This window comes from Plasmodium relictum (genome assembly GCF_900005765.1).
Source record: "Plasmodium relictum strain SGS1 genome assembly, chromosome: 2".
Classification (NCBI taxonomy): domain Eukaryota; phylum Apicomplexa; class Aconoidasida; order Haemosporida; family Plasmodiidae; genus Plasmodium; species Plasmodium relictum.
The window spans coordinates 73454-90939 of NC_041680.1; the positions used below are offsets into that span (position 1 = coordinate 73454).

General features: G+C 17.4%; 5 protein-coding genes across 5 annotated transcripts; 1 reads left to right on the forward strand and 4 right to left on the reverse strand.

Moving 5' to 3' along the window:
• Nucleotides 1-34: 34 nt before the first annotated feature.
• PRELSG_0202600 (Ham1-like protein, putative) lies at nucleotides 35-1572 on the reverse strand (the record flags this gene model as incomplete). The annotated part of the gene is made up of 7 exons (XM_028679805.1): nucleotides 35-73; nucleotides 189-294; nucleotides 408-448; nucleotides 674-751; nucleotides 856-916; nucleotides 1013-1187; nucleotides 1476-1572. 7 exons carry the CDS (start codon nucleotides 1570-1572, stop codon nucleotides 35-37), a joined length of 597 nt encoding a protein of 198 aa, XP_028535487.1.
• Nucleotides 1573-2159: 587 nt separating this feature from the next.
• On the reverse strand, nucleotides 2160-8067 carry PRELSG_0202700 (phosphoinositide-binding protein, putative; the record flags this gene model as incomplete). The annotated part of the gene is made up of 6 exons (XM_028679806.1): nucleotides 2160-2562; nucleotides 2811-6927; nucleotides 7070-7470; nucleotides 7609-7667; nucleotides 7754-7882; nucleotides 7975-8067. 6 exons carry the CDS (start codon nucleotides 8065-8067, stop codon nucleotides 2160-2162), a joined length of 5202 nt encoding a protein of 1733 aa, XP_028535488.1.
• A 1578-nt stretch (nucleotides 8068-9645) lies between these two features.
• PRELSG_0202800 (conserved Plasmodium protein, unknown function) lies at nucleotides 9646-10939 on the forward strand (the record flags this gene model as incomplete). Its single annotated transcript, XM_028679807.1, has 7 exons — nucleotides 9646-9693; nucleotides 9783-9873; nucleotides 9969-10089; nucleotides 10157-10273; nucleotides 10427-10476; nucleotides 10568-10728; nucleotides 10832-10939. 7 exons carry the CDS (start codon nucleotides 9646-9648, stop codon nucleotides 10937-10939), a joined length of 696 nt encoding a protein of 231 aa, XP_028535489.1.
• A 238-nt stretch (nucleotides 10940-11177) lies between these two features.
• Nucleotides 11178-12118, reverse strand: PRELSG_0202900 (conserved Plasmodium protein, unknown function; the record flags this gene model as incomplete). Its single annotated transcript, XM_028679808.1, has 6 exons — nucleotides 11178-11217; nucleotides 11340-11396; nucleotides 11482-11582; nucleotides 11708-11781; nucleotides 11875-11946; nucleotides 12061-12118. The coding sequence occupies 6 exons, from the start codon at nucleotides 12116-12118 to the stop codon at nucleotides 11178-11180; spliced, it is 402 nt and encodes a 133-aa protein (XP_028535490.1).
• A 1107-nt stretch (nucleotides 12119-13225) lies between these two features.
• PRELSG_0203000 (ferrodoxin reductase-like protein) lies at nucleotides 13226-15313 on the reverse strand (the record flags this gene model as incomplete). The annotated part of the gene is made up of 2 exons (XM_028679809.1): nucleotides 13226-13599; nucleotides 13774-15313. 2 exons carry the CDS (start codon nucleotides 15311-15313, stop codon nucleotides 13226-13228), a joined length of 1914 nt encoding a protein of 637 aa, XP_028535491.1.
• Nucleotides 15314-17486: the final 2173 nt, after the last annotated feature.

Genomic DNA, 17486 nt, shown 5'->3' on the forward strand with positions numbered 1-17486 from the left:
ATAAAAAAAAAAATTAATTAATAAAAAAATGAAATTATGTGTTGTATTTATTTAGTTCCTTTAATAAGAATTCCTAGAAAAAAAAATATATATATATATATAAAATATATTTATTTGTTTATAAATAAATAGTAAAAAATGATATTTAAATATTTTATTAAAACAAGAAATTTTTTTTTTTTTTATACTTTTAATTGGACAAAAGCCTTAAAACGAGGAGAAATTTCTTTCTTTTCGCAAAAAGTCATTTCAGCAAATGTTTTTTTATAATCATTGGGTTCGAAAATATTATCCCTTAGAAAAAAAAAAAAAGAGATATACATTTATATAATTATAAAATAATAAAAATGTATATATATATAAATTTTTTTTTTTTTATTAGATGATAATCAAATCAAATTCCCAACCAGCTAAATTTGTCTGATCCTTTAGGTTCTACTATTTTCCCCTAAAAAAAATAAATAGAAAAATAAAGGCAAAAAAATATATAAGTAGAAAAAAATATGTAAATATAAAAAATGTATATATATATAGAGAGAGAGAGAAAAAAAAAAATAGAAGAAAAGAAAATTTAATAATATTTTTTATGATTTAGTTAAAAAATTAAACACAATTTATTTTTGAAATAATTATAAATGAATTGTATAAAAAATAGCTTTAATTTTAAATGTACATGAGTTACTCCTTTAAAAGAATGTACATTTTCTCCATCATAAAAAGAATAAACGCAAACAGCATGACATTTATTATCCTTCAATTAAAATATATATATATATATATATATATATATATATATATATATATATATATATATATATATATATCTTTTAAGTATATAATTAATGTTTATCTTACACTATATTTTGAAACAATTTCATAAATTCCTTTTGATCCAATTGCCTTTTGCATCCATTTGCTAAGAAATGATAAAAAAAAATAAAAAATAAAAACGTATTTATTTACTTAATAATATATTATTATTTATTTCTTTTTTCTTGAGATATATTAATACACATATGGTCCTGGAAAAGAATTTAGACAATCAATGTATAACCCTGTATCTTCTGTTATAACAAGTTTTTTTTTTTTTTTATCTGTTTGTATATTTTGTTCAATAAACATTTCAAAGGCATTTTTAACCTTGTGCTCATTTATTTCTATTATATCATTTGACTGAATTTCAATTACTAAATATATATATATATATATAAAAAAAAATTTAGAACTTTTTCTAATTTTTAAAATAAAAGAACAAAAATAATTAAGAAAAATAAAATATCATATAAATAAAAAAACTAAAAAGCAAAAAAAAATTTTTTGTTTTCTCGTAAAATGAAAGAGTTATTGTTTATTCTAATCAAGTTTTCCTTTTTTTTTTTTTCTTCTTAAGTATTTAGTTTTAAAATTATTATATTTAGAAAAAAAATAAAAATAGAAATAAAAATAAACTATAAAAATAATTCATAATTACTAACAGTCAAAATCTATATATCCAACTTTTAATTCATTATTTAACATTTTTTCAAACTCTATTTTTTTATTCTTATTTCCTGTAACTAGATATAAATCCATTTTGGTAAACTTTTAAATTACTAAAAAGCTATTTTATTTTGATTTTTAATATTTATAAAATTGTAAGAATAAAAAAGAAAAAAAACATAAAGGATAATATAAAAAAGTATAATAATGAAAAAGTTTAAAAATATCAAGTATAAAAAAAAAATTATAAAAAAAAATATAAAAAGTGTTATATATTTAAGAAATAAAAATTTCTAAATTAAAATGGAAAGTTTTTAAAAGGTTTTTGTTGTCGATCTTAAACATTAAAAATTTAAGTAAAAATAAACGAAAAAAAAATAATGATACACCCTTAAGAAAAAAAGAAACATAACTTAAAAAATAAAAAAAAATAAAAAGGATTCTTTTTCAAAAAAATGTATCATATAGAGTAACATACATAAATATTAAAAAGGAAATTTACAAATATATATATATTTTTTAATGAAATTATATATAAATAAATATACAATTCCTTAACAATATAAGAAAAGTAAAAAATAAAATATTTTATAATTTCTAGAATAAAATTTAAAATAATATCTTATTTTAAAAAAGGTAAACAGGTAAAAAAAAAAAAAAAAAACATAAAAAATTTTGTTTTAAAAATCAGTTCCATCTAGCAATTCGGAAAAAAAGTTAATATTTAAAATGGCTTCTTTAGCTGAAGAAAGACAAACTTCATTTATATTTTGTTTGTATGATAAATAATTTTTTAATTTGATTGTATTCAGGTATATTATGTAAATATAATGATATAAAAACCAAGAATTATATAATATCAATAAAATAATTTTTTGATCTTTTTTATATTTCTTTTTTATTTTATTATTATGCTTGTACATATCTGTAACTAATAATCTGAGTTCTTCTTTTTTCTGATTCTTTTCTTTTTCTTTTTTTTCTAATTTTCGTTTTTGTGATGATATTTCTTTTTCTTTTTCTTTTTTTTCATTTTCTACAATCTTAATTTCTTCATTTAAAATGTTTATCTTATCATCCCACCTAAAAAAAAAAAAAAATATTAGTATCCATTATAAAAATAAAAAATAAAAGTCATCAATATAAGAAATGTAAATGTACGTAAATTATTTGAAAAGAAAAAAATACTTCTATTAAGAAAGTAAAAAAAATATTGCTAAAACTTTATGTATAAATATATATATTGCTATTTAATTTTAAATATATATATTTAAATAAACTATCACGAATTAATGCTTATTTTATTTATTTATTTTATTTTTTTTTCATACTCTCTAATGGTCTTGTATATACACTCAGATTTTTTAATCATAGAATTTGTATCAATTGACAAAATCTGTTTATTTAACTTAACATATTTTTTTTGATTAACATTAATTTGAATATTACATTTATTTAAAAGATTATTATATTTATGTATATTTTTATATATTTGACTATTCTGTTGTGATGTTACTTTTTCTATTTGTTTTTTACGATTTTTTATGATATCCATTATTTCAATAAACATTTTTTTATTCATAGAATCATCAATTTTTATATCTTCTGGTAACAAGCATTTCATATTTTTATTTTTAAAATTATTTAATTCGTCTATTTTTTTTTTTAAATCTTCATTATCTTCATCACTTGAAACGAATTCTGTACTCAATGCTTCTTCATTTTCTCCTTCTTCCATTTCATTTTTTTCTTTATGAGTGTATTCATATATTTTAGTATTGTTATCATCAAAACCTTTCTTAAAACCTTCATCATATACTTTATCACTATAAGAAAAATTTTTATAGTTTCTTACTTCTATATATCTTCTATCATTATTAAAATCTTCTAGGGTCTCATCCAAATTATAATATGAATTGTGATTATCAACATTATATTCACTGAGATTATTTTGAATATTTTTCATTTTATCATTTTTTACTATTTTTCTTTCTGTTGTTTGACTGTCACTACTATAATATTCCATTTCATTGAAATTTTTAAATTCATCATTCATATTTCTTTCTTCTATATTTAAAATATTATCATCATTAAAATAATATTTATATTTTTCATTAAGCATATCATTAACTTTAAATAAATCAACATTCTTTTTATCACTTATTTTATTATCTTTATTAATAATTATCAATTTATTTTCGTTGCAAATGTTATAATTAAAATTATCAATATTTTTTGCTTTTCCTAGTAAAACAGAAAAATTTTCATTATCTATACTTATATTTATTTTATCCATGAGCATATCAGCTAATATGATATCATTTGAAATTAAGCATGCGATTTCATTTAATATTAAATTCTTGTTTTTATCAAAATCATTTGAAAGTAACTTAATATTTCCAAAAGAATCATTCATTATTTTCAATTTATTGAGTATCCCATTGAAATTATCCAAATAAAATTTATGTAATAAAATAAAAAAAGATAATTTTTTTTTATCTTTTTTATAAAGTATGATATTTCCTTTTATTTTATTCAACTCTTCATTTAAACATTTTTTAATAGATGGAGATTCTTCAATCATTTTTTCTATGTGAATTAGCTTTTTTCTATAATTACATACATTAATATGCACGTACTTGTGTTTTCGAAGAATTTTTTTTCTTTTTTTATCAATTTCCTCTAATTCTTCATACAATTTTTCAATTATACTCATATATTTATTTGATTCATACTGTAAGTTTATGTAATCATTATAAGTAATGTTAACAAATTCATATTCTTCTTTTAAATTGCGAATACTTTTTTTCATTTCATTTTTTTCCTCTGCTTTCTTTTTTAAGATATCAAATAAAAAATTCATATCAATAAACTTCAATTTTTTTTTTATATTAATATACATTTGTACGATTAAATTATTTAGTAAACCAAATGTCCTTAAATTTGAAACATAATTAAATAAGCAATGTATATGATTGTATATTTTAGAATCATTATATAAAACACACTGATTATTGTTTTGTTGATTTTCTAATGAAGCATTTTCTTCATTAATTAAATCCTCTTTATTATCCACTTCTTTTAAATTGTTGTTTACATAATTTTTTTCACTATTATCATTTTTAAGGTTACTTTCATTTCCCATGCCACTAATTTTACTATTATTATTATAATCATAAGTCGTGCTCTCAATGCTATTTATTTTTTTAGGAAAAACAAAATTTTCATTTTCTTTTTTTTTTTTTTTTTTCTTTGTCTTCGTCTTCTTTTCAGCATTTCCTCTTATATCGCTAAAAGATATTGTATTTATCAATTCCTCATTTTTAATTTTCAGGTATTTTAAATTCATAATGGAACTTTGTTCGGAAATAAAATTTTTTATACTATTTATGATATGTTCATAAAAGCAAGTCTCATTATATAAGTAAAATAATAATGTATTTAAAATATTAAATTTATATATATAATTATAATAATCCCCCTCAACACTACAAATAAAATTTTTATTGTTTTTTTTTATCAAAATAGTATCAGGAATAAAAAGAGATTTAGAAAAAGTTTCCATCTTTTCATTTGTAAAGTCTTCTAAATTTTTTATTTCATCCATTTCTTCTTTTATATTCAAGTTATTACTACTAATATTATCTATATCATCATTATTACATTTATTATTATTTAGTTTTTCATTAATTGTATTATTTGCAATCATTTCATTAATATCAGGTATGTATGAAAGTATAAGTGATGCGTAAAATTTTATTTTATAATTATCCAAATTTGCACATTTATATATATTGCGAATCATCTTTTCATTACATAAGATTAATAATATTTGTTCATTTATTCTTCTTATTCTTCTAACGTACTTCTTTCTATTTTCATACATCATTTTTATATCTTCTTTAACTTTATATTGGTAACATTTAAAATCTTTATTATGCATTGAATCATTAGATGATTTAACGGAATCATTATCCTTTGAATTATTATATTTGTTTTGTTTATCAAGAAAAAATATATCATTTTTTATGTTACCAGAATCCAAACTAAATTCATCTTCATAGCAAACATTTTTTATAATATCTATGTTTAAATTAATCTTTGAAGAATTCTCATTTTCATCATGATAAGAACTATTGTAATCACTTGAAAAAGAGTATAATGGAGATACACATGAGTTTGTTGTAGATTCTTTATCTTCTTGCTTTTTTTTTTTATATTCTCTAATAACATTATAATTTTCATTTTCTTCATCTTCATTATCTTTATCCTTTATAACGTCATCATCATAATCTTCATTGTAACTTTCATCTCCATCATCATCTTCTTCATCATCTCCATCATTGCTAACATTATCACAACTATCATCATCACTTTTTGGAACATTTATTTCTTTTTGTTTTCTTCTTTCCTTCCTTTTTTTCTGGTTCTCTTCATAATCTTCATCTTCTTCATTACTATATTTATCATTATCTCCATTTTCTTCTATCCCCTTACAATAGTTGCTATAATTTCCATTCATTTGTTTCCTTTCTTTTTTATTAGTGTCACTATTTTTTATTTGTAATATATATTTGCTTTCATTTTCTCGATCATTTAACATAATTTGTGAATTATTCATTTTCGATTTCTTCATCTTCTTATTGTTAGATATTTCCTTTTTCCTCATCTTTATTTTCATTAATTTCTTCTTCATTCTAAATTTATAATTTCTTTTAAGTATGAAGAATTCACTCACACCAATATTAATAATAAATAAAATAAATTGTAAAATTATATCATTATTTGAAAAATTCCCATATTTTATTTTTTGTTCATAAAATAAATCTTTTTCTAAGGGATTACACTCAATTTTTAGTTTTTCAAAATTATCAATATCATTTAAATTAAGATCATAATTCATTACTTTATCTTTTAATAATGATTCAAGAATATTGTTTAGTAAACTAATATTCTTTTTACTACATATAATTTCAATTAACTGATAATCTACATTCTTTATATTTTGAATTTCATTTTGAATTAGCAAAATAGACATCTTTGTTTTATAAATAACTTCTTCATCTTTTATTTTTTTATTAATTATTAATAAAGACAATATAATACAGCATATTATTTGAATATTAATATTTTGACTGTCATACATATAACCCAATATGCATATTCCTTTATTCGTATTATTTTTCATAGAAAAAAAATTCTGAATTTCATTTAAATGAATAGAAGATAATAATAATAAAGATACTAAAATATATACATTAAAAGCAATATTGTCAATTTTTTCATCATCTTTTTTCTCTTTCTTCTTATTTATTATATTGAAAATGGTACAAATTTCTTTAAAATTATGAGTTTTTAAATATTCTAAAAAGACATCATTTTTTTTATCTACAATTCTTAATATTGTCTCAGAGGAAGTTTTTAACAGAACTTCATTTATATTTTCTCCTAAAAAAAAATCAAACAAAATACAAATTATAATTGAAAATAAAAGGAAAATTAATATTTAGTTTATAAGTACAATTTTTCTTTAAAATTGGAAAAATATATATCTACATATATATTTTAATATAAATAGAAACATAATTACCTAATAGATTTTCATGAATTATTTCAAAAGCAAATTTCATTAATTGAATATTTAATAAATTTTCTGGATTTTTTGTGTAAGTTAAATGATGAAGAAAAATATTTAAAATAAAAAATTTTATTTCATTATTTAATTTTAAATTTTTTTTTATATGAAATAAGAAATTGATTATATCACATTCAGCACTTTTTAATGTATTACTTCTAGACATAAATAAAATGTAATTTATTTTTTTCAGAAATTTTTGTATATTAGAATAATCACTAATTTCTGTACACATTAATTTAAATAAATATTTTGTTATATTATCTAAACATAAAAAGTCATAAAAATTGTCACATAAATATATGTTTTTATTTTTTGAAATATTTTTTAAGAACAATTCAAGTTTCTGTCTCCTCCTAATAATAAATAAAAATAAAATATGTAACATAAAAAGAACTTTTTAAAATATACTTACATAATAACAAAAAAAAGAAAAAAAAAGAAAAATTATTCATCTATTAAATTTTATTTTTATCATATTTTATCTTTCTTACTCTTCAACAAAATTATAATTAAATCTACCAAATAGCTTTTTTGAAGGTAAAACACTTATCTGTTTAAAAAATATTCAAAAGAAAAAATATATAATTTTAAAAAAAAATTCTATATATATATATGTATTTTTAAATATATAAATACTTTTTCTAAGCATTCATTAAATTTATCATATAATTCATTTTTCAGTTGTAAATAGAAAGTAACAAAATCTGAAAATCTTTTTTTTAAAATTTTCTGGCTATTCAAAACTTTAAATTCTAAAACATATTCCTATAATTAGTGAAAAAAAAAAATATATATGCATTCATATATTTATATATATTTCATAATTTATATATTTACATATTTATAATAATAAATACCGTGTAACTATAAAAACTTCTTTTGACAACATTTGTTCTAATAATGTTTATACTTAAGTTGTCTTTAAATTCATAACTTGAATGTTCCTCCATTTTGCAGTTAAAAATATTTCTATATTTTTTTTTTTTTTTTTTTATTGGTATATATTTTTTTTTTTTTTCATATTTATAATTTATAATTTATAGTTAAAAAAAGTTAAATTTAAAAAAAAAAAGAAAAAGAGATAAATAATAAAAAAGGTAAAATAAATAGCAATGTTTTATAAAAATGCATTATATTCAAATTTCTTTCTTTTCTCTTTCTCTTTCTTTTTTCTTTTTTTTTTTTTTATATATATATTTTGTCTTTATAATAAAATATTAATATATTAAGAAATACAATAATTTTATATTATTAAAAAAATAAATCAATTCACGCCAAACAAGTCTATGTATATAAAATTGCACTACAACATATTAAAATTGAAACAACCAAATAAATAAAATGGAAAATTAAACTTATTTTAATTTTTTTTAAAATATATTATAAATTTAAATTAATAAATTTATTTATTTTTATATGTAGATATGTTTATTTTATTATAATTAAAACAAAAAATTCCTAAATTACACTCATAAATAAATGCACATATAAATAAAAAAAAAATAGGAAGAAAATAAGAGAATAAACAAATATCAGTAAAAAAAAAAAATTAATCAAAAAAACTTAAATAAAAAAAAAAAAAAAAGAATATTTCAATAATAACTAAAATTTATTTTACTAATTACGTGTGCATTTCTAATTGTGTGTATAAACATATGTATAAATAAACATTTATCTATATATGTCAAAATATTCACAAATTTATCTATTATATACCTATAAAAATATATATATATATATATTCATAATTATTTTCATAATAATTATTTCCTCTTTTTTTTCACACATCAAATATTTAATATATATATACATATATATTTTTTTAATTAATATAAATAATTTATCACGTGAAATTGTATATAATATACAATTTTGTTATATATAATTATAAAATCTTTTTTTTTTTTTTTTGAATAATTATAATATTTATCATATAATTTTTTATAAAAATATTTTCATATTAAAAATTAAATGACAAAAATTTTAATTTAAAAAAAAAAAAAAAATTGAATTTATAATATAAAAATAATATTATTATAAATTTTCTGATGTAAAATATAAACATATATTAAAATAAATAAATTTTATGAAAAATTAATTCAAAATAATCAAAAATAACAAATAAATATTTTTAAATAGTGCATAAAATATTATGTAAAAGATATTAAATGTTATAAAAAGTATACAAAGGTTTACATTAAAAATAAAATAATAAATATGTGTATCTTTTCGTAAAATGTAATTAAAAAACATTTAGAGAAAAATTGTTTGGTTACTTAAACCTACTTTAAGTACACAGAGTATAATGTTATTCTTAACTATTTTTTATTTATATTTTTCTTTTTAGAAATTTTTTATATAGGAATATATACTTGATTTCTATTTTCTTTTTAATACTTTTTTTTCAATATATATATATATATATAATTTTCTCTTCTATAAGAAGAAAAAAGAGAAAAAAAAATATCTATATAAGATATCATTTTTTTTTAAACAAAAAAATACAAATATTTTTATGAAAATGAACAATGAATATAAATGTTTTTAAAGGAAAGAGAACTTATTTTACAGCTATAGTTAGATTATTTTAATAAATATATATAATATATAAATTTTATCTCTCATCAACAACTTATAAATATAATTGCTTTTTTACTTTTTAAAGGATAGAAAATTAAGAGAAGTACCTTATTTATCTCGTTACATTATTTTAGAAAAATTAAAAAAAAAACCTCGTTATATGTCGGAATGTGTTGGTAAATAATCAAAATAAACACAAAAATATGTTTATGAAAGCAAATTTATACATATATATATATATATATATTTTTGTAAATATAAAAATATAAAGGAACACCTAGAAGAGCTTACGGTTATAATACTTTTGATAAAATTAGATATAAATCTACTTTTAATCCTTATGTAAAATTAAATAAAGACAAAAAATATAGACTTGATAATTGGAATTCTAGGTAGTCAAATTATATTTATTTTATTTTTTAACTTGTTTTATTTTTAATATATTATATTTCTGTATAGAAATCATGAACATTTTGACCCATTAAAATGTTATGTAAGAGGAAGTAGAAAATGTTATGATATCCCTTTTGCAATTTTGCCTAATAAAGATGAATTAGGGAATTTTCACCCTCCTGTGTAAAGAAAAAAAAAAATTATAATAAAAATATTCATTAATACATTATTAAAAGACTTTTTTTTCTTTTTTTTTTTTTTAATAAATATATTTTACATATTATCAAGTTATAAAATAATAATAATTAAAATATTTGTTTTTTTTTTTTTTAATAGATTATCAGGAAGATATAGAGCAGATATTGAAAAACAATATTATATGCATGGTACATATATATAATTTTTTTTTCTTTTATAATTCTACTTATTATTTTATATATAATATATATATATATATATTTTTTTTTTTTTTTTAAGATTTACCATGGATATGGCATAAAAATTTTTACACAGGAACAAATCACTTTTGTGACAATATGGTTGTTGGTAAAAAGAAGTGGTATAGAAGAGAACAACAAAAAGAAAAAATGAAAGAAGCTATGAAAAAAATCAATGATTTAGTGCTTGAATATAGAGAAGTAAATTATTAAAAATTAATTAAAAATTGAAAAGTAACAGAAAATTTAATATACAAGTTTCTTTTAATTTTTTTTTTTCTTCTTTTTTCCTTTTTCTTTATAGGAATGCAAAAATAAAAAGAAATATAACTTTTTAGAAAATGTTGTTAACACCTTAGGAGAAGAAATTGCACATAAATATATAAGAAAAATAAAAAATGTCTATTTATAATAATTTGTAATTAATTAAAAAATTAAACAAAAAAAAAAAAAAAAAAAAGAAAGAAAAAATTGCTTAAATTGAAAATTTAGTTTAATTTTTTTTTTTTTTTTTCATTTTAAAGTTATTTGGTAGAACAAGAAAAAATTAAGTAATATGAGAGTATTCAAATAATAAAAAAAAAATCTGATAATAATTTTTTACAAGATATATAATATATAAAACAAGGCTTTATATATATAATGAAATATTACTCTTTTTTTAAACCTATAATGCAAAGTTTTAAACTTCTTAAAAAGAAAAAAAAACAATATATTAGTGAATAATATATATTATCATACATTTATTTTATATAAAATGTTTTTTTCTTTTATTTCTTTATTCCTTTTTTCTTTTTTTTAAATAAACTTACTTTTTATCAAGATACAAATTAAAACTTTTTAATGTTTTATTTAAACTTCTTATATAACTAAAAGGATTAAGAAAATATTAAATATATATATACATATATATATATATATATATAATAATTTATAACTTTTTTAATTAAATACTTTTTCGATTTAAATAAATTCTTGTAATAATATTTAATTATAAAGAAGAAGAATAATGAAACAAATAATATTAAGGGTATATTATTTGAAGTTTCAATTATCTGAGAAAAAAAAAAAAGAAAAATATTCTCTTATGAGATGTTTTATATAAATACTTTAGTATGAGGAATACTTAATTATTAAAAAAAAAATTATATACATATATACAGATAAAAATATTTATTACTATTTTGTTATGTCTTAGTTTATAGGCAAGAAAAATAAAAAGAGAAATTATGAAAATTACTAAACTAATGCGAACTACAAAAAAAAGACAAAAAAAGGTTAAATATTTTTTAATATATTACGTATATTAGTTTTATTATATATATGTATGTATTCATTTATTTATACTTCTTGATTTAAATTCAATAACTTTTAAATGCTTAAAGTTGTCAATAGCAGAAGTTTCAAATCTAAGTAAATCTAAAACACATTAAAAAAATTTATGAAGAAATAATCATATGTTTATATTTTCACACATTTTAGATTATTTTATTTTTTTATATACTTTTTTCTTTTGTTTTTTTATTAAATTACCTTCTTTTTGATTTTGATTAATGTTTATAAAATTAAAAGGGCATGCTGCATATGACATTTTTTTTCTTTTTTTATTTATTAAATGTGAGATTTATGAAAATTTAAAAATATATTACTAAATTTTTGAAAATTCTTTTAGTGTTTTAGATATAACTTTATTTTATTCATATTGCTTTCTTAATATTACTGTGCTCTTTTTTTTCTATTTCTATTTTATAATAAAAAACAAATTTCTTATAATTATGAAACAAATTGTACTAGTAATTAAAATTAAAACAGAATTGAATTCATTTAAGAAATTGAAAATACTTTTTTGATACTAACAAAAAAAAAAAAAAAAAAAAGAATTAACGTTTAGTAAATTTGTTTCTTTTTTATAGTTATTTTATATAAATCGTCAAAAGAATAAAAACAAAAAATTTAAACATAAAATAAGATTAAAAGTACAAGTATGTTTGTATATATGTTTACATATAAATAAGAAAATTAAAAAAAAAAAAGTGATAAATATCATAAGAAAATAAATGAAAAATTAGAGAAATAAAATTACGATAAATTATAATGAAAAGTAAAAAAAAAGAATATGAAATTGTAATAAATTTTATATATCTCGATGTTATTTTATTATTGTTAATTACGGGTAAATTTAGAATTAAAAAAATTGAAATTTTAAAAATTATTAAATAAAATTAAGTATAAAATGTATACTCTGAAAAAGAGGTAAATATTACCAATGATAAAAAAAAAAAAAAAATATATTTGTTATATATATGTGCTATATGGAAAAAAAAAATAACTGAAAAAAGTGTTATGTTAGCATTATCTCTTTTATCTCACTTTTTTTAGAATAAAAGCTAAAAACAAATTTTTTAATATAATCAAAAAAAAAAAAAAACACATTAGAAAAAAAGGAAAACACTATATTATTTTTTGTTACAATATTTTCTTAAAATTTTTTTCCTATTATCTTAAAACAAATATTTATTTATTATATTTTCTTAAAAACACACTTTATATATATATATATATACACATATATTTATTATAGTTACATTTTTTTTTTTTTAATGTGTTATTACATTTTTTAATATTTGTGATGTAATTCTTCTTTACTTAAAAGGGTAGAGTAAAAAAAAAAATTATTCTTTTTTAAAAACATTTTTATTTACATTTTAAGAGATTCGATCATACTATCACTATTTTTTAAACCTCCTTCTAGTTCATAAACTTTGGGTATCATATTTCTAGTTAAACATTCATTCAATGCTGCCATTTTATTATTACCAAGAGTTAAAATAGACATGACTTTATTATTCTTCACAAAATATCCAACAAAGTTATACTTACTTAAATCACCTTCATATATTATTTTATCATAATTTTTTACAAATCCACAATATCGAAAATTTTTACCAAAAATATTTGTATTAAAAAAAGGTATAAAATTAAATTCTTTTTTTTCTTTGCTTAGCATATTATGTGCTGCTATTCTTCCTTGTTGTATTGCAACATTCCAGTGGCATATGTTTACTAAATTATCTAAAAATTAAAACAAAATTCAAAGAACAGAAAATATATGTTTATATTTATAAAAAAAAATAAAAAATGTATGTATAATGACCAAAAAATTACATATAATTAAACATATATTAAATATATATATATATATATATTTGTATAAATTTGTTGATATAAATTAAAAGAAAATAATACTTGTAACAAAATATGGAAAAACACATACATCACCAGCTGCATACATATCATTTGAATTTTTCACTTTAAAATATTTATCTACAACAATAAAATTATTAGCATCCTTAAATTTTTCATCTAAAAATTCAGAATTTGGTTTACATCCTAAAGCTTCAATAACATAATCGCAACTAATAACTTCACCATTATTTAATCGAACACCATGTATTGATTTTCCATTTTTTAGTTTTATAAATCCTTTATCAATTATATACTCAGTTGGATACATTTTTGAGTAAAATTGAATATTTTTATCTTTTAAAATATCAAGCACAATTTTCCCAATTTTTTCTCCAAAGGTCCCATAGAAAGGTACTTCATCTTTTGAAACTATTGATACATTAACATTTTTTTTTTTTAATGCTGAAGAAAGTTCACATGCTATAAAAGAAGAGCCAATAATAACACATTTACTTCCCTCTTTAGCATATCCGGCAATTTTTATATTATCATTTAGATTATGTAAAGTGAGTAAATTATTAGAATTAACTTCCTTTATGGGAGATGGGCATGGACCTACACCACTAGTTATAAGTATTTTATCATAATTTATTATTTCTCCATTACTTAAAAAGGCTTTTTTATTTTCTGCATCCACTTTTGTCACACATACATCATTCATGTAACAAATATTGCTTTTATTATAGTATTCATCCTCTTTTAATTTTATTTCTTCATATAATTCGGAACCTTTAGTGTAATTTGATAAACTTTTTGACAAAGTTGGTCTATCATATGGTTTATAAGAATCTTTGCTACAAACAATCAATTTTCCATTATATCCCAATTTTAAAAATGTTTCCAACGCACCTAAAGTTGCTGCACCTCCCCCTATAATTAAAATTGCTTTATTTTCACATCTATCTTTACATGCACATATTTTTTTTTTTTTAAATATTTCCAAGCTTTCCGGTAAATATGCATAAATTTTATCATCTTCAACAATCACTTCATATTTTGGAATGTCATCAAAAGAAGGGCCATTAATGCATTCTCCTGTTTTTATATCAAATTTTGCATCATGCCAAGGACAAGTAATGTATTGACTTGTTAATACACCTGACTTTAATGGTGCACTATAATGTGGGCATTTGGGACCTAAACAATAATAAGTATTATTAATATTTACTAATAAAACACAATCCTTTTCATTATGAACTTTTACTTCTTTCATTTCCCCATTTTTTATTTCATCCTTTTTTAATAAGAATACTTTTTCTAAATTAGAGCATGCAACCATGTTATTTCTCATGCTTTTAAATTTTTTATTTATTAATGTTGTTGCACACATTAAAGACATAAATAAAAGAAAATTATTGTTATTTAAAAATTCTTTTTTATTTTTATTTTCCCATATAATATACGTTTTTATATTAGTTTTTTTATTCGAATAAGATGAAAAATTGTTTTTTAAGTTATAGGATATTCCATTATTTTTTAATCTTCTACTTCTTAACAAGTTACATATTTTCTCATTTATTCCCATAATACTTCCTCTCATTTTTAAATTGATTTCTTTTTATATTTGCAAAAATATATACATTTACACGTATACTATTTTTTTAACTAAAAATATTCTTGTACTTTTTTTTTAATATATATTAAATTTTAAATTAAAATTTTATATGATATAGACTTTTTTTAATTTTTTTATCATTTATGCTTTTTATTATGAATCTTATTTTAATTAATGCATTTATTTTCTCCTATTTTTATTATGTAAATTATTTTATTTTTTTTATTTTTTCTTGATCATTAATTTTATTTTTTTTTTTTTTGGAATCAATAATTTTTAATATCAATTTTTTTTTTTTTAGTAATCCACTTGTGTAATTAAATAGTATGTTTTGTGACCCTTAAAACATTAAATTTATAAACTATTTGGTACTTTATATTCAAACAATAAATTTAATATTACGTCGAAAAAATTTATTCTATTAATTTTTTAACATCGATTTTTTTTTTTTTTTCATAAACTTTCTATACTTATAGTTAATTTCATTTTTTTAAAATAGTATATATGTAGAATGTTTTTTTTTTTTTTTTAAACCTAAAACTCTTTTCATATTTTCAAATTTGTTATTTTTTTTTATTCTTTATAAAGCATCCTAGAATTCATGCATACTGAAATGCAGCTTATTTCTTTACACGTTTTTTATAAACATAATTACCCATGCAAAAAGAAGAGTAATAAAAAATACTTTTAAACAATATGATGCATTATTCGATTGAAAATATACTGGAAGTAATTAAATAAAATAATAGTTCATTGCATATTTTTCACAATTTTTTTAATTAAAAACTTTAATTAAATTTTTTAATCTTTCCCTTTATTTTTTTATTTTTTTCTTATTAACAATTAGTACTTTAAAAAATATATATTTTTTTTATCTCTCCACATTTATATATATTTTTTTTTATATGTATTATAAAGATTTATATATGTTTAATGCTTATTTTATTATCTTCCCAAATATATTAACGTTATTCTATTTATATATTTAAATTTCTTAAATTTTCTGTTTTTATTCTATGGTATTTTATATATATATATCTTAAAATGAATTCCTAAGGATATTAAATAAATAGATATTGTGCGCTTAAATGCTTATATAATTACTAGATATTATTTTTGTATTTAAGTATTTTGAAGATTTTCAAATAAAAATATATATATGTGCATATTTATACGATAACGTAATTATTGTCTATGTAAATATATAAGAAATAATATTGTAATAATATAAATTTTTTTTATAGATAATTCTTTAGAATTTATTTACATTGAAACCCTAATATTTCATTTTAAAACATATATTGCGATTACATACTAAAATTAAAATATCATAATTTTTTATAATTATTTCTTTTTTTTTTTCTTTATATTTCTAAATAAGTGATTTTATTACATTTCTATACATATTGTAATGCTACTATATAATTCATATATGTATTTTAACATAAATTAGGAAAAAATTGGTGCTTCAAAAATTTGTACTTATTTCAAAAAATGTTACTACACAAATAGTAAAATTTTTGTTTCTTCATTTTTATTTATATAATTAAATGATTTAATATTTAAAAGTATGTTTAAACTGTAATATGATTGTTTTATTTTTTATTTCATAAAAAAATAAAAAATTTATGGTTTTATATATATATAAAGTTTTTGTGCTTACTATATTCTATACGTTTAAAATTAAAAAAAAAAATTTAGTAACACACACTATATCCCTTTATTTCTTATTTTATTTTATTTTTTTTTTTTAATTATTTGTGAATTTTTTATTCATTCTCTCAAATAAAATAAAAAAAAATATTAACTGTTCATATAAAAAAAAATGTTTTAATCTAACAAGAATAGTTCTTGTGAGCGCATTTAAAAAAAAGCAGGTGCTTCCTTTTATGTGCATAAAATTAAGAATAAATATTTAACACATTTTTTTTTAAATAAAATTTCAATAAATATAAAAAAAAATATAAACATACATGTACATATTTTAATTATATTTTATTTAAAGATATCTTAGCTAGCTACAAATCAAGTCATGCACAAAAAAAAAAAAAAATAAAACAAAAATTAAAATTCGTATAACTATTCAAGTTCTATTGTTCTTTGAAAAAGTATTTAAAAATATAGAATCAACAATATTCTAATATAATAATATAAAAAA